The sequence below is a fragment of the Alosa sapidissima genome, chromosome 5 (assembly GCF_018492685.1).
Source record: "Alosa sapidissima isolate fAloSap1 chromosome 5, fAloSap1.pri, whole genome shotgun sequence".
Taxonomy (NCBI): domain Eukaryota; kingdom Metazoa; phylum Chordata; class Actinopteri; order Clupeiformes; family Clupeidae; genus Alosa; species Alosa sapidissima.
In genome coordinates this window covers 33,192,830-33,210,255 of record NC_055961.1, presented here as the reverse complement: position 1 = coordinate 33,210,255, position 17,426 = coordinate 33,192,830, and the positions used below count along the sequence as shown (strand labels likewise).

The 17,426-nt window shown below is 39.1% G+C and overlaps 2 protein-coding genes and 2 long non-coding RNA genes across 5 annotated transcripts; 3 read left to right on the top strand and 1 right to left on the bottom strand.

Moving 5' to 3' along the window:
* The first annotated feature begins 83 nt into the window (after positions 1–83).
* On the top strand, positions 84–1,205 carry LOC121710129. Its single transcript, XR_006032101.1, has 3 exons — positions 84–223; positions 648–678; positions 993–1,205. It is a non-coding gene; the product is annotated as an uncharacterized LOC121710129 (long non-coding RNA).
* A 1,469-nt stretch (positions 1,206–2,674) lies between these two features.
* LOC121709276 (phospholipase A and acyltransferase 3-like) lies at positions 2,675–4,736 on the top strand. Of its 2 annotated transcripts, XM_042092518.1 has the most exons (4): positions 2,675–3,440; positions 3,546–3,648; positions 3,881–4,149; positions 4,270–4,736. In XM_042092518.1, the coding sequence occupies exons 1-4, from the start codon at positions 3,402–3,404 to the stop codon at positions 4,375–4,377; spliced, it is 519 nt and encodes a 172-aa protein (XP_041948452.1). In that variant the 5' UTR covers positions 2,675–3,401; the 3' UTR covers positions 4,378–4,736. The 2 variants fall into 2 exon arrangements, with proteins under 2 accessions (XP_041948452.1, XP_041948453.1); XM_042092519.1 differs by lacking the exon at positions 3,546–3,648.
* Positions 4,737–4,869: 133 nt separating this feature from the next.
* Positions 4,870–11,332, top strand: LOC121709291. The gene is made up of 5 exons (XR_006031897.1): positions 4,870–5,008; positions 5,098–5,157; positions 10,501–10,683; positions 10,844–10,943; positions 11,077–11,332. It is a non-coding gene; the product is annotated as an uncharacterized LOC121709291 (long non-coding RNA).
* Positions 11,333–11,484: 152 nt separating this feature from the next.
* On the bottom strand, positions 11,485–15,811 carry zfpl1 (zinc finger protein-like 1). Its single transcript, XM_042092543.1, has 8 exons — positions 15,688–15,811; positions 15,225–15,341; positions 15,006–15,117; positions 14,246–14,439; positions 13,898–13,973; positions 13,094–13,291; positions 12,782–12,902; positions 11,485–12,603 (listed from the first exon to the last, which is right to left on the bottom strand). The coding sequence occupies exons 2-8, from the start codon at positions 15,324–15,326 to the stop codon at positions 12,417–12,419; spliced, it is 990 nt and encodes a 329-aa protein (XP_041948477.1). The 5' UTR covers positions 15,327–15,341; positions 15,688–15,811; the 3' UTR covers positions 11,485–12,416.
* Between the last annotated feature and the right edge of the window lie 1,615 nt (positions 15,812–17,426).

Genomic DNA, 17,426 nt, shown 5'->3' with positions numbered 1-17,426 from the left:
GTTTATTTCCTACCTAAAGCAAATCACCAATATTAATATTACTTAAATATATATATTTTTCTCAGTGATCCTCGTAATCTCGCCTATGTAGGCAAAATTTAGGCTATTTTAAATTGTTAAAAGTGAGTCTTTCACTGATTGGACATCTTTTGATGACGACACACAATAAGTTAACGTGGTCCATACACATTTTGCAGCTCTTTTTAAGCTTTCTCTTGCGAGGGTAAGTAACGTTATTTCTTTAACGTTATGACATGTCTAGTATTAATTTTGGTAATATATGTAGTAATTGTTGGATAATTAAGTGCGTAATGATGCGTTGGTACCAACCGGATGGATATTTAGTGAGAGTCGCAATTACAGAGTTAACTTAGTGATGTTAGCCTAGCTCACCGGCTAATTTTTGCCAGGTCATTTGGCTAACGTAAAACACTGTCCTTATCATTGAAGTATAGGCATTTAGCTTTACATTGCATGAAGAGATTCCTCTGGGAAATACTTATTGTGTTTCCTGAGTTTGGTTGCACTAAGTGTGCCAACATGCAATTAACGTGAGCAGTCTCAATACCCCAATGCTGACCACGTTGTCAGTTATGGTGATTGGAAAGGCCCATCAAGCCTAATTCCCATTTGTTTGTCTTTTTCAGAGGTCTTACTTACGAGTGTTAATCTGTCTCGGTAAATTCATATACTTCACTGAGTCCTGCATCTATTGTTAACCCCAAATCCTCCTCATATTGGCACAGATGGGATCATTTGTACCCATTTGTGTAATCTAAAGGAGGGACAACAAATTATCAATTGTAAGGCTGCTCACAGATAATGTATTCTGTGGGTCTGTTCTTATCCTTTGATACAGACAACCTATGAAATGAGATGCTAAATTCAATTTAGCTAATTATCTGTGAAATGACACAAACGTGTTACATTTATTTATATAAGTACATTTTATTTATGTAAATTTACTTAACGTTTTACCTGTTACTTCACAGGTACGTGGACACTTGGGAAAAGGACCACCTCAGCTACTAAGTATAGGAGGATTGCAGGACTAGTACCACACTGTTATGATATTGTCTGTCACCAGAGGGGTATTTCACAAAGGCAGAATTAAGCTCCAAGATAAGTGATTTATGTTGCATTCAGGGCACTTCGGAATGACAAGGACCGCCCCCATGGCTACTTTGTTTTTCTGACAGCAAGTGTGTGAATGTGTGACCAACACGGATGCCACAACAAAGGCTAAAACATACTCACTAATCCTAAACAAACAACTGTTGCTTAAAATATAGTGTAAGACGCTCGTGAAAGAAAGATATGCAGCTTTCAAGTGACAAAAACGGCAATTCCCAAGTTCACATTAAAACTGTTGGACATGAAAGGCCACATGGACTACAAACGAACTACAACGTGACGACAAAAGTGATGATGAGCCCCTAACTGGGCAACTCTGGGCAAGGTATATCATACTATGTGCCTCTTTGCAGTGGCAAGCGCTTTCTTAATGACGTTGCGTGCCGAGACAAGGAAGCACTCACACGTGGGTGCATACGTAAATTTGCATTCAGTTGGTCTACCACGACTACTCCTGCTGTTTTACAGAAATAGCCATGATTCCCCATTCCAAAAAGGACCAATTTACTTCATTGTTAGTCTAAATCAAAAGCGGTTGTTCACTTTGTGTGAATGACACTATTTTCCGCGTCTTTTTTTATTCCAACCGTGGGCACTTTAGAGCAGAAACGAGAACGCGCACACATCCTGATTTACTTACACCTGGCTTGACATAGTCGCTCCTACTCATCCTGGATTGGCATTAGTGAAACGAGTAGAGCTAGGATGACCAGACAGCGCTATGTCAAACCTCGCTTTATCACTTATCTTGGAGGTCTTAATTCTGCCTTTGTGAAATACCCCTCTGGCCGGGACCAGGCTAGGTGCAGAGAATGAATCCCCATGGTAACTTATGTGCCATCTCCTTTGTGAAACCAAGTCAAGGCTAAATTCCATCATAATTCATCCAGGATAACCAAAAAATCCCAGTTTAATCCCTTATCTAGGTTTTGTGAAATACCCCTCAGGTGAACTTGCACCGATCAACCATAATAACATTATGATCACTGACCAGTAAAGTGAAGAGTATTGATGACGTAAGCCCATGTAAAGTGAACGGGATGCGTATCCAGCACTGCAACGCACGCAACTGTGTGCGGGAGCCTTTCGCCATCTAGGACCCTATAGCTGGTTCCACCTGTGTTCTTTTCTTGAACCACTAGGTATTTTGCACTACAGACTGGGAACAGAGGTTCAGTTTTATTTGTCTAGCCATGGTCAGCTTGGTCTTTTTCAAAGTCACTCGCATCCTTATGCTTGCCTTTTTCAACCGCTTCCAACTAATCAACAAGATATCCATTTGCTGTCTTATTTATCCCAACCACTGACTGATACACTGTTACAAGCCAATGTTATTAACTTAAGTCATGTTGTGGCTGATAAGTGCAAGTTTTTATAGTCTATAATAGTATTCATTGTGAAGAAACCTGAATGTTCTGTCTTCCTCCAAGTTCAGGGTCATGGGACCAACACTGAAGAATGCTTTTTTTTTTTATTTTTATTTTTTTTAAATATACAAAAATAAACTAAATTAGTTTTGAATGTTGTCATTTGACCTTTTTTCATAGACGTGTACTAGTTTGTTCCTGAAAACCATGGTTCATGAGAGAACTGCTTTCTCATTCCTCATTATGTCCTCATGATCTACTGTAATTGCTACCCTCTACCCTCTACAGTCTGGCATATTTGGCTGGGTAATAGTTATTCTTCTGAAGCATATTTGCATGAAGGGGATGCATTTAACCATTAAATATGCCTTAATTAAACAATGCGAAAACACTTTCATACTTCTCAGTCTGTCAATACATGAACAGTGAATGTGTATGTGATACACTTTAAAGAACACAATAAATCAGAAATGGTTTTAGCATCTTTTTCCTTTAAGACAATTGATTTAATAGTGTTTGCTATTGGCAGATGGTTGTAGCACTTAAACCCTCATTCAGGAGCAAAAATGGTTGACGTAAATCCAATTACATGGCCAGAGCCTATTGACGAGTGAGCCTATTTAAATCACTTGGAAGTGGACAACAGCAAAGGTTACAGCAGAACCTTTGATGCATACATGTTCTTAGACAGTTGCTTTAGTCTTGCTTTCTTGGAAGTGTAATTGCTCATGTGCATAGGAATTGCTTGATTGAGTGTTTGACTGAATGAATACTGTAAACTGCTCTAAGTAACACTTAACAAGACGTCACTCCCGGAGAGAAGGGAAACCCAGTTATACAGAGGATCTGAAACTTGGATATAGGAGAAACTGATGTCAAGGTGGATTTCTCTTGGATGCAATGTTGTTCCGATGCACGGGAGTAGTGGGGCCAGCCTATGTAAGTAATGATCGTTTTAGCTGACCCATTGATTGATTTAGATTTCAGTTTTGATATATGATACATGTGCAATCTGCACTTTTTTTTTTCATCTTGTGTTCTTAGTGTCAGCCAGAACCCGGAGACTTGATAGAGATATTCCGTGGAACTTATCAACACTGGGCCCTGTACATAGGAGAGGGTGACATAGTCCATCTAGCTCCTCCTTGTAAGCACTCTTCACAATATTGTCAGTATACATATCAATGCAGATTAGCTCACTTGTTTTTCTCTCTCTCTACCATTATCAATGACGAATCGAATTTTTAGTCTGAGACTACCAACAACACTGAAAGAAGGATTAACTGAAACCAAAATAGCCACATGCACCTGCCCTTAATTCTCCATGTGTTGCTTTCTTTGTTTACTTCCTCATTTTAATCCATTCACATTTGTTTTAGCTGAAATTACAGGGCCTGGTCCAAACCGATTGATGTCCGTGATGTATGATAAAGCAACCGTGCTGAAAGAGGAGCTGACCGAGGTGGTAGGAAAGGACCGATTCCATGTAAACAACCTGCTGGACAAGAAGCATGCGCCGAGGCACGTGTGTGCCATAATGAGGGATGCCCACCGCCTTCTGGGCCTGGAGTTGCCTTATTGTGTGCTACGGGGCAACTGTGAACACTTTGTCACTGAGCTACGATATGGTAGGGCAGAGTCTCAACAGGTAGGTTGATCCATTGGCTGGCCTTAATGCACTTAATTCCACATTGGTGTTTTGTTTGTTTGTCTCATGCTCCATTTAAAGTGATGCTTACATCACAAATGCTGTCTTTTTGTCCTCCAGATTCATTATGCAGTGAAAGTAGGTGTCAGGGCTCTTGCAGTAAGTATGAAGATTCTGACAGAGGCGTGGAGGCGTCGAGGGAAAAAGGGACAGAGAATGCTTCACTAACATCTTAGAAACCTATAATAATGTCTATGTTGTGCCTTTCATGTTATGTTCTTTAAAATATATATATTTTTATACACACGTCACATGTAATATGTGTTAATGTTATGATTATCAGCAATATGCATAGGCCTACCTGTACTCAAAGAAAACATGTATAACAATATTTTTATATTCCATAAGCCTAAAAAGGTGAAATGTCATTGGTCATCTGTGTGAGTGGTTAAATACGGTAAAAGTATCCTCCCCATCAATACATTTGTGAAATGTCTTACTGTGTATCCATCTTACATCCAACCAAATAAAAACAAACTCACAATTAAAATAATGTCTAAAATAATTGCTCTGGTCTATTGCTCAGTTTTTTTGTTTGTTTGTTTTTTGCTATAATGCAATGTATGCATGAGCGGATTATGAACTTTTGGGCCCCCCACTAATTGTCGTATGTGGGGGGGGGGGGTTTGGGGGTCGTAAATTCAAGAACTCCAGTCTACAGAAACGAAATCAACACGGTGCGAGAGGTGATTATGACGTGGACAATATAGCCTATGATCCAAAAATAGATTGAAGTAGGCCTAGCTGCAACCAACCATGAGCAAAACTCAGCTTTGATGCTCGGATGTAACATTTAAAGGTAAGCCAGAAAATCGATATTCCCGAAGTTTAAATTCGGTAGGCCTACTCATATATGATTTATAATACCCGTTTAATTTAATTTCCTAGGCTGAGATGAGTTATCAGAAAACAGTTGCAGGTGACGACGAGGACTCATTTTTTGAGCATGTATGTGAAGGTTTTCTCGTTCACGTACGATTCATAAAACCCTTGCCATATGCTAGCCTGGAAGAAAGCCAAAACGTACCCCGATCACAACATTTGAGGTTCTGATTCTGATAGGAATTAGTCTGATTGAGCCAGGCTGGCAATATGCCGTATGTTTTTGCTGTTAGAAAATAATTAGGCCTAAAAACTGAAACTTGTATGACAGTGGTAGGCTCAATAATAAAGAAAAATCCGCACACTCAAGTATTTGCAAACAAGGTTTTTTACTCTAGCCTATGTGCAAGCTTTCGGTCAGATGACCTTCTTCAGGCAGAGTAAAAACACATTAAGTGAAACAGTGCATGAGGTTACATATAATCATTGATTCATGACACCTGTGTCAGTTTCAGTGCATTCTAGGAATTGTAGTCTTTTACAGAGTCATGACATCCAAAAAAGCATAATGGGAAATGCAGTCCATAGATAGACGATGAAGCTTATCTAAAAACAGGAAACAAGAAACAAATCAATGCAATGTACACATCAGGCTTCAGCCGTCATAAAAACAAAGCATAAAAAACATTTAATTGTTTATAGGAATACACTCATATCGAAATCCTCATTTAGGCCCAAAGGTTGAAATGTCTCCAAAGTATGGATCCAAAAAAGTTCTCGTTGGCAGAGCTTTCTGTCAGCATCACCCCCTCTGTAAAAATACTTGCTCTATACCTTGGAATCTAAGGGAGGAGATGTGAACTTTCATTAAAATGGCAAGCGACAGGATAATTTTCATCTCTCCGTCTAATTGAACTTTTGTGTTCACTTATTCTTTGTTTAAGTGGACGGGTAGTTTTACCAATGTACATTTTATCGCATGGACATTTTAACAAATAAATTACATTTTTTGTATTACTACATGTAATAACTCCCTTGATTTTAAATGTCTTTCCAGTTAGAGGATGTTTAAATGAATTTGTTTTCTCTGAATTATGACATTTGGCACAATTCCCGCAGGGATAGTTCCCAGGTTTAACTGGGGCTAGCAGTGCCTGTTTAGGGGGAGGCAAAATAGACGCTTTAACAAGTTTGTTGCGTAGGTTAGGGCCTCTTTTATGAACAAAAAGAGGTGGATCCTGAAAGTTTTTGGACAGGGCTGGATCTGTGGCTAAAATGTGCCAATGTTTTTGAATGTTTTTTTTAATGATGTGAGCCTGAGGAGTATAGGTAGTGATACAAGAAACTGAGAAGTGCCTTTCCTTTTTAACACTTTTTTTTCAAAAGGTCAGCTCTAGACTTAGAGAGTGCAACATCATACGCTTCATCAACACACTGAGCTGTATAGCCTCTTTCTAGGAAGCGCTGTTTCATTTCTACTGCTTTCTCTTTAAAATCTTCATCAGAGTAGCATAGTCGGCGCAACCTGAAAAATTGACTTTTTGGTAGGCCATTTTTTAAGGCTCTGGGGTGGGCACTCGTAGCTAAAAGGAAGGTATTGCGGTCAGTTTCCTTTTTATACAGTGTAGTAGTAAGGCTACCATTACTTAGCTCAATCCACATGTCTACAAAAGAAACTCTTAATGGGTCATATTCCAAAGTAAACATCAAATCAGAATTACAACCATTCAAAAATGAAACAAATGCCCCTAATTCTTCACTTGTACCTTGAAATAGGCAAAAAAACATCATCTAGGTATGTGTACCATTTGAGGATTTTTTCACTATAAGGGTTGATATCTGGATTATAGACAAATTTCTGCTCGAAAAATCTTTCCACATCCAATGTTAATAATAAGATGTATGCAGGTAACTCACTTATTTCGGAGATTTTATTGATAATAACATCAGTAGAGTCCTTAACATAAGAAGGAAGTTTGCTGACATATGGCTTGATATAATAATCAACAAAATTGGACAAGGGTTCTAACAGACAGTCATTGCTAGCCACAATAGGTCTTCCCTTTGGATTAACCAGGCTTTTATGAATTTTTGGAAGCATGTAAAACATAGGGGTCACAGGATGTTTACAATTCAAAAAGCAATGTTCATCTTTAAATATCCAGTGCATTCTCAAAGCATTGTCAGTAACATTGGTGATCTTCTTCTGAAAGTCTGAGGTTGGATTTGCCTTAAGTTTTTTATAGAATTCATCATCATTAAGTTGGCGATAGGCTTCTTTCTTATAATCAGTCATGTTCTGCAAGACGATCGCACCGCCCTTATCTGCCGGTTTGATTATGATGTCAGTGTCCCTGGAAAGTTCCTGAATAGCCAATTTCTCATCAGGGCTGATGTTTGAGTGATGGGCATTCTTTTCATATTTCTCCATAATTTCTCCCTCAACAATTCTGCAGAAGGTTTGAATTGAAGGGTTTGGACATAGAGGATTGAATTTACTTATTTTCTTAAAGGGAGATGGATTGGATTCATTTTGTGTTTTACAGTCCCCAAACATATATCTTAACTTGATTTTTCTGAAAAAATGGTACAAGTCTGTTTTAACTTCAAAAGTGTCTACTTCACATGTGGGAACAAAGCTCAATCCTTTAGAAAGTACAGAGAGTTGATGTGTAGTTAGTACCTTGTCTGAGAGGTTTATCACTGGGCTTTCGCCCACTGGCGAGTGTTGGGCCTGCCCCAGATGACCCCGGTGTTTCTTCCCGCGCCTCGTTTTCTTCTATTTCTTCCTCGTTGGCCGTTTTTTGGAGGATGATATCCCACTGGATGGGCGTAGCTCTTGGAGGAGTCAGAGTCACTTGGAAGATCACTTTCAGCTGTTGTCGTATCAGAGTGAAGAGCGCTCTCTGAAGGTTGTGGAGTCTGTTTCTTATGAAGAAAATGGTAGACTTTGCCAAGCTGATAATTAGTTGAATCCCTCTTGTACTTTCTAATTTTAGTTGTCATCAATTCATCTTCAAAGTTCTTTAAAGTTTTGTTTGATTGAATCATGAATTTGAGAAAAATTATCACCAAGTTTCTCTTGCATTAGTGTTTCATGATTTTTAATGTCTTGCAGTATAGTCTTTTTGTTTGGTTGTCTCCTCAATAATCAGTAGCATCAAATCCATGGAACATTTGTTAAGAATTTCACACCATTTCTTAAGGAAGTCTTTAGAATCTTTTCCAATTGTTGGTGCCCTTTGTATGTGCAAGCCTTGTGGGATGCGTTTGTTGCGCCAATACTCACTCAAGGTGTAGCCATGTAATTGATGCCGTATTTCCTTCATCTTGAGTCGGATGAGTTTATTTTTCATCTCCTCTGCTGCGAGTGGATAATTTTCCAGGGAGTTTGTTGTTGGGAAAAGTATTCGTTCAGCATCCGCTTGTGAAAAGGCATAAGTTTCAGCCCTTTCAAATGTAGAGGCATCATTTCTTGAAAAGATGTCATGGTTGCTTAATGCATCAGAAAAAGAAATCAGAAAAGTTTGGTAAAAAGGTCAAATCTGTATGTTGGATTTTTCGAGCAGAAATTTGTCTATAATCCAGATATCAACCCTTATAGTGAAAAAATCCTCAAATGGTACAGATACCTAGATGATGTTTTTTGCCTATTTCAAGGTACAAGTGAAGAATTAGGGGCATTTGTTTCATTTTTGAATGGTTGTAATTCTGATTTGAAGTTTACTTTGGAATATGACCCATTAAGAGTTTCTTTTCTAGACATGTGGATTGAGCTAAGTAATGGTAGCCTTACTACTACACTGTATAAAAAGGAAACTGACCGCAATACCTTCCTTTTAGCTACGAGTGCCCACCCCAGAGCCTTAAAAAATGGCCTACCAAAAAGTCAATTTTTCAGGTTGCGCCGACTATGCTACTCTGATGAAGATTTTAAAGAGAAAGCAGTAGAAATGAAACAGCGCTTCCTAGAAAGAGGCTATACAGCTCAGTGTGTTGATGAAGCGTATGATGTTGCACTCTCTAAGTCTAGAGCTGACCTTTTGAAAAAAAGTATTAAAAAGGAAAGGCACTTCTCAGTTTCTTGTATCACTACCTATACTCCTCAGGCTCACATCATTAAAAAAAACATTCAAAAACATTGGCACATTTTAGCCACAGATCCAGCCCTGTCCAAAAACTTTCAGGATCCACCTCTTTTTGTTCATAAAAGAGGCCCTAACCTACGCAACAAACTTGTTAAAGCGTCTATTTTGCCTCCCCCTAAACAGGCACTGCTAGCCCCAGTTAAACCTGGGAACTATCCCTGCGGGAATTGTGCCCAATTTCACATAATTCAGAGAAAACAAATTTATTTAAACATCCTCTAACTGGAAAGACATTTAAAATCAAGGGAGTTATTACATGTAATACAAAAAATGTAATTTATTTGTTAAAATATCCATGCGATAAAATGTACATTGGTAAAACTACCCGTCCACTTAAACAAAGAATAAGTGAACACAAAAGTTCAATTAGACGGAGATATGAAAATTATCCAGTCGCTTGCCATTTTAATGATTGTTCACATCCTATCACCTCCCTTAGATTCCAAGGTATAGAGCAAGTATTTTTACATAGAGGGGGTGATGTTGACAGAAAGCTCTGCCAACAAGAGCTTTTTTGGATCCATACTTTGGAGACATTACAACCTTTGGGCCTAAATGAGGATTTCGATATGAGTGTATTCCTATAAACAATGAAATGTTTTTTATGCTTTGTTTTTATGACGGCTGAAGCCTGATGTGCACATTGCATTGATTTGTTTTTTGTTTCCTGTTTTTAGATAAGCTTCATCGTCTATCTATGGACTGCATTTCCCATTATGCTTTTTTGGATGTCATGACTCTGTAAAAGACTACAATTCCTAGAATGCACTGAAACTGACACAGGTGTCATGAATCAATGATTATATGTAACCTCATGCACTGTTTCACTTAATGTGTTTTTACTCTGCCTGAAGAAGGTCATCTGACCGAAAGCTTGCACATACACTGTAGAGTAAAAAAACTTGTTTGCAAAGACTTGAGTGTGCGGATTTTTCTTTACTTTTTATTGAGTTACTTGTTAATCCAGCACCTCAACAGATGAGCGGTGATTTTTTTTTTTAACCTTTTTTCATGACAGTGGTAGGCAAAATCAGAAGTCACCTCACATCATAAAATAAGTATTCCCAGTATTGGGAATATATTATTATTTGTATAAAAAGTTTTTTTTTAAATTACCACTTAAGGACAAAGGAATACGGGGTATCCTTGTGGTGTTATCATAGTATTGCATCAAACAGAAGCTCATTCATCCTTGGCTTGTCTATTACTACTACCACCATCAAAAAATAAATAAAAAAGTTAATAATAATGATGATAATAATATTTTAAGGCATATGGGATGTGAGGTTTCTGGTATTGACCACAATGCTTTCGCTTCCAGGTGCAGACATCGATATTTATGACATGGGTACTGTCAACCACTCTGACAAAGAAAAAACTGTTCTACATTCTGTCAGTGCTACTCTGCCTATTCCAGGCGGCCATGCTGGCATCAGATGTTGCGTTTCACTTTCATCTTAAAAACCATCGCTTCCCCAGTCACAAGCACACAGAGAGTCTACTGGTAAAAACTCTGTAGAACCTTTCATACTGGATATTATGATTCATGATAAATGTAATGTAATGATAAGACATGATGATAATTCACACATGTACTCTGTTTTAGTAGAAGACTACAATATAATTATCATTCATACTGATATAATCATATTATCCTTGTACAGATTATCCAGGTTGTGACGTTCTACTGGGCATTACTAGCTTCAGTGTATTCCCTTCAGGCAGGGAATCGCAGAATGGGCTACTTATCTTTGGCATCAGTCTGTGAGTTTCACATTCCAAGTCAAGTATTACTCACTTCTTATTATCTTAACTGTAATTATATATTACAGTTTTCTACCACATGATGCAACATGGGTCTGAAATAATCACCCAACTCTTTTCCTTTCCATCCTAGTTCTTAACCTAGGTGTTTTTTCCCTACGGATCGGTTATGAGTTCATCATGATGAGGTTCAGAGCAGAGGAATACTGAGGCGAACTGGCTCTGAGGACTATTATAGGCAGTGGAGTCTGCCTGGTCAACTCTCTGAATCCATGCAAGTCTATGATATCACTGTCCAGTCACAATAAACATCTACACCCAAGGCACTGTACACATTCTTTTTCCATGCTCAAGTCAAAATGATCAAATAAAATGTTTCTGGATTGATACCGGTTTCATATTTATAAAGGTCATTATTTAATAGTCAGAAATGTAAATAAAGCAGTCTTGTAAGCTGAGGGTCAGCTGCTTTACAAATGTTGTCACTGTACAGATGAGTTGTTCCTCTAAAAGAAACATTTTGCAACAACAGCAAAATATCTATGATTTAATATGTTGAATGTATGAAGGGCCAATCGGCTGGAACAAATTAATAACCGTTTATACATTTTCAACGTCCAACTATCAAAAAAGAAAAACGCAAGATAGTGTTAGCTCTAGATAGTGATGGCTCTATTAAGAGTATTTCCAGTTTTTTTCTATAAGCAAACTTAAAAAAAAAAAAAACTATTTAAATTAAATCACTGAGTAAGATCGAATGTATGGCTTTTTATACTCATTGGGGCAAGTACAAATAAAAGCCATTCAGTCTTATTTTAATGTCCTTGTGTATGGTTACACAAAACAAGATTGTGTTTGTTGCATATACTCTGAAATAAGTTATACATGAAACCAAATACCTTGGTTAATTGTGGTTGGTGCACAGGAAATGCAATTTAGCAATGGATATTGCTGTGTACAAGTACTTTCCCATGTGGTGAGTCAGTTGGGGACTGACCAAACCTCAATAGGCATAAAATAGTGCTCAACAGCACAAGGAGAGTCTAAAAGGGGGTCTACAAGTACTGCATGTGAAAAATATATGATATATTAAACTATATTGACCAGAGAAGACATTGCTAAACCAATCATCTTCTGTAAATTAAATCTCCGTGTGTACACCACACATAATCCAACAAGGGGTAGTGTGAAGACATTAAGGTGTTGCAAAAAATAAAAAGGTTGCGGAAAATATTGGTACACACATTGATAAATATGTCTGCAAAGTCTGTGGAGGCAGCGCTGTGCTCTCACCATGTCCTGGCCGGGCTTTATATTCCCATGTACAGTCCAGGGGTAGAGGGTGCTGCTCAGCTGGTCCCACCACAAAAAGAACAAAGAACTTGGAAGAACACCTACGGCTGCCCACGACTGACTCCTGACCGTCTGGCTGAGCTGAGCAGAACGGAAGAGGAGAGGAGAAAGAAGAGGCAGTCACATGGGGCCCACGCGAATGTTGGGGTTGAACATGGGATCTAGGTTGGGGTCTGAATCTGCAGAGGCGCGACCCAGTTTGGCCATGATGATGATGAGGGTGAAGAATCCGATGACCCCCAACACCAGCAGCAAGAAGATCCTCTGCTTCAGAGTCAAGGCCTTCCTCTTCCCACCTGTGCGATTCCTGGTAAGAAATAAAATATATTTGTTCACACACACATGTATAATATACGTTAAGTTTCAGGTCTTAGGGAGCCTATACAATGTGACTATAAACATCAAATTTAGACCAGCAATGAACATAATTATCTTTCTAAAACAAGGCAAAAAATGTGAAAGCGTTACTCAACATAGAGACTTACTTGAGAATCTGCGCAAACCAACTCAGAGTTGGGCGCCGCCGATACTTATCATCATCAAAGTCAATCTGAGTCACAGTGGAACCGGATTCTCTTGTGTCATATATCTTTCTTGGAGATGAGGCTAAGCACACATAAATCATTTTAAATTATTTTTTTAATTAAATCATATTTTTCATATATTTTACAAAAATTCTTACAGGCAAGATGCTACATAACACTAATATAGTTTGGATTACAGTAGCTACTGAGACGTATTTGCTTATAATTTATCAAAATAATAACAGTCACAACAGGATATAAAGGGTAGATTACCTGAACTTATCGTAACTGAGTCATTGGTGGTTGCAGCAATCATATTAACGACTGAGTGCTCCGCTGTGGTAAGTCTTCCATTGTTGTGACTGACTACTTCTTCCTCTAGCTGGACCGAGGTGGGGGTTGGGTCAGGGCTGTATGTGTGTGTGGGATAAACCGTCTCAGCATAGGATACAGAGGGCTCCACTGCCGCCGCTAGTATGAAAAGGACACAGAGCATCTTCAGACAGAGAAACCAGACCAGATGCTGCCCTTGTGCTACTAAATGAGCAGGAAAGGAGCAGTCAAACAAATCTGAGATGCAACTGAGACAAACCTATTGAGGTAGCTGTGGACACCCATGTGTGAACAAACCTTTTATCCAAAAAGACCTACACACCTGAGGCTGATTTTAGTTTACAAAATGTAATTAAAAACATAAATAAGCTTAGGTTTAACAGGAACTTCAATTAATCAGACAAGAAAAACAGCTTGTGTAATCTCCCTCCCTTCCTCCAATTACATCAATAGTGGCACAGTGACTTAGTGCTATGTTTGGCACGCATTATCCCTCTGCATATTAAATAGGATAATGCTCACATGCAGCATTGGTTACTTGCAATACTCCAGTGAGTAACAGCCGGATATGGAGCTCATTAATAGCTTGGACAGTAGCTGTGCTTGTTTAGTCCATTTCAGGAGCATATTTCAAAGGCCACATTCACACTTGCTCCTTACAAACAGATGAGCATTTTTAACACCTTGAGAAATGTAGCACAGGCCATAAGAAAATAACAAGCTAAAAACACACAAGTCACTTACTGTCAAACGTGGACCAGTCACTGTAGTCTGTAACATCATGTGTAGTGCTCTCTTGTGTCTCTGGGGCCTCTTCAATCTTGAGTTGAACAAGAAGCACAAACACAGCACACAAGTAATCACAACCCATCAATCATCACTCATCTATGCTTAAAATTGGACCTACACTTTAGAATCAAGAGCTCATTGTCATTGGTGTGAATGTTGAGAGAAAATTATGTTTTATAAGTTCTGCTCATTTCTGCTTTTTTTGCTGTACAAAACTATTTATCCAAGACTTTACATCACATTTTTAATAGCATATAAATAGCATGTTTTAATAATAAAAGAGTCTCCACTCTTGTTGCCTACCAGTGGCAGGCCCAGTCCAGCCCTGGCCCAGTTGACAGAAGAGAGTTGCTCCCTCAGCGTGTCTGCAATTGGACTGGCCAGATTAGAGGGTGGGAACACCGGACCTTGACAGGAGGGGCACTGATAGCCGGCAGGGGCTGTATACAGTGGCAGCCGGGCCGCCAGGTCATTCAGACATGACCAATGAAACAAATCTGAAATTGAGAAGAAAAGCTGCAGACCGGCAAGAAAAAACACCCTACTCACACACAGATAGAGCATCAAATGTAATGTTATCATATTTAACTGAATCATTACTATTATAATCAGAATCAGCTCTCAATGGTAAAGAATGTATTGTAGGCATAGATAGCCTACAAAGGAATTGGCTCTGTTCATGGCTCTCTTGAAGACAATAGTGTAAGACAAAAGTATTCAGACATTGACCGACAGTGTACAGTTTACAGAAAACAAGCACTATACATAAAATAGCCATGCATTTTCCATGAAGATGTAATAATGAAGGCCCATTTTGAATCTTTCTGCAGCACAATTGAATCTAAAAAATATCTGAATGGAATGTTTGGTGTTCATATTAAGTGCTCATTAGTGTGAATGCATGTGAGTAGATGCTGCCTGTGTGCCTACCGGTTTTGGCTAAACTCTCTAGCTGGTTGGAAGAGGTATAATGCATTACTTTAATCCTCGATCATTTGCAAAAAATAATGACAGGAAAATACCAAGGACTTATCATTAATCGATAAATGATCACTGATCTTACCATAACAAACCAGTCTCACGGTGTCCTGTGCATTGAGTGGATTGTTGCACAGAGAGCAGTTGGGATTGTAGTCGCTATCCTGTAGCCATTGTAGGTATGACTGAACTATACACTAGTAACAACAGAGGGGGGGGGGGGGGGGTGTTAGTTATTATGTATCCCCTCCAGGTACAAATTATTGACTTTATAAGGGGCTACTAAAACGCATCTTTCACCGACCTTGTTGTGATTAGACACAAGACAGTGTTCACAGACGTTGACACGATGCTCAAAACAGAATAGGTTGGTCACCTTCCTTTTGGGACACTTGCAGAGACCCATGACCTGTCGTTAAAGCTAAGCAAAGACAATTCGATTACTGGTGAGACAGGTTATAGGAGGGGCAACAGGGATAGCCTACAACTTAGCTAACGTTACAGAATTGCTTTCAACTAAACGTGATAGTAACTACGTCATGTCTGTCCAAACATTATGACTGACAGCGATTCATGAACACCAATCATGTTAATATTATTGATATTTACTCTAGAATGAAGGCAAATGCCATAAAACACAGGATAACTTTGTTAGCTGTAGCTATTTAGCCAGCCCTAGCAACCTTGGATAGCTAACGCTAACTGCATATATTAGGAAAGACATATGACAATTTGGAATAATGGTATAAAATACTGGTTTTCTGTACCAGAGGAATGTAGGGTCTCCGTTGGTCCCGGGCAATTCTCCGTAATACAAACACTATCCAGTATGTACCAGTTGTACGGAACTAGCTGTTAGGCATTTTCGCATATTTTGCCACGTCTCTTCCGCTATTGTCGCATGTCAATGACGTAACCAACACACAGGGGTGTTTTGGATTAGACCTTTACTGTCTATGGATTAGACCTACTTTTCACCCCAAATGTACAGCAATTTTGTGGTAAATTTGAGTCTTTTCTTGACATTGTTAAACGATTGGATAACAAAAAACTTTGCAACATTGCTTAAACATTACAATGTGCTTGTTAATTCCCCTGGGATGTACCAGTGTGAGTGTGTGTGTGTGTGTGTGTGTGTGTGTGTGTGTGTGTGTGTGTGAGTGAGTGAGTGAGTGAGAAAGTGAGAGTCCTGCCTATTATCTCAGCCCTGCCTGTTATCGCAGAAAGTACATTTCAACATCCACATCTCAAATTCAACATCTCCCAGCAACCCTTAGCTTAACACCACAGACTGATAGGTGGGGGGGGGGGGGGGGGGGGGGGGGGGGGAGTGTAGTAGAAGAGAAAATATACCCATTGGTGCATGACGTCCACTACATTTTCACTCATAGGGAAAAAAGTACAAAACTTATATTGATAAAACTTTGATAAAAGTACTCCCTACAACATAGTTAATGAGAAAATATTTTTTTTACCTGCATACCATGTAGAATAAAATGAACTAACTGATATCCCAGAGGTTGTAGGGTCATGACCACTATCATCCGCCATTTTGGGTTTATGATCCAATATCTTAAGTTGCAAATATTATTATGACCGCCACTAGCGAAGCGGTCATATAGGGATTGTCAAAGTTTTTTTTTTTTTTTTCCCGTCATCTACTTCCTGAATTTTTGGTCAACGATACCCGGGACACCGAAACACCGGGGCACATGAAATTTGGTGGGTATGTAGCCCCAATAGACTTTTACAGAAAAATTTCGTTTGGTCCCCAAGGGCCACTCCCCCACCGTGCTGGGCCCCCCGAAACCCAAAAAATGCAGTTTTTCCTAAATAACTACCTGAACCGTGGCACTGAGGATGAAGAATTTTTTATGGTATGTTGGTCTCAAGGGACCACATCAACCTGGCCCATAATCACTCATTTGTGATTTGCACCCCCCCGGTAAAAAAAATTAAAAATTTAGGTTATGTGTACATTTAGTGACTGTACACTCATTTGCCTGTAGATGGCGGTGCACACATATACACATGCACACACACACAGGCACGCACATACTATCGTTAGCAAATTAGCAAATTTGGTCCGAACGCCACAAAACTTGACGTACATTATCCTTGGACCAAGCCTCACAAAAGTTACCAGAAGGATTTTTGATTTTCCAAAGCGTTTGCCCGTCACAGCCAAACGAAATCGGCAGCGAAGCTCCGAAACAGGAAGTCGTCCATATCTCAGGAACACTGTCACATATCGATACCAAATTTTGTATTTGAACTCGGGACTCCAATGTGAGGGTGCATAAGATAAAAAAAAAAGAAAACATTCCAGCATTTGGCTATCCACCCACCCATATTTGGTAACCATCACCTTCCACATTTGCAGTTGTACTGGTACATTTATCACAAAAATGCCTCTGGGCAACCTTGCCTTGCTCAATCATGATATCCTTGCTTTGCCATGTGATAGTATGAACTTACAAACTGATATGGTAAAGAGAACATTAGC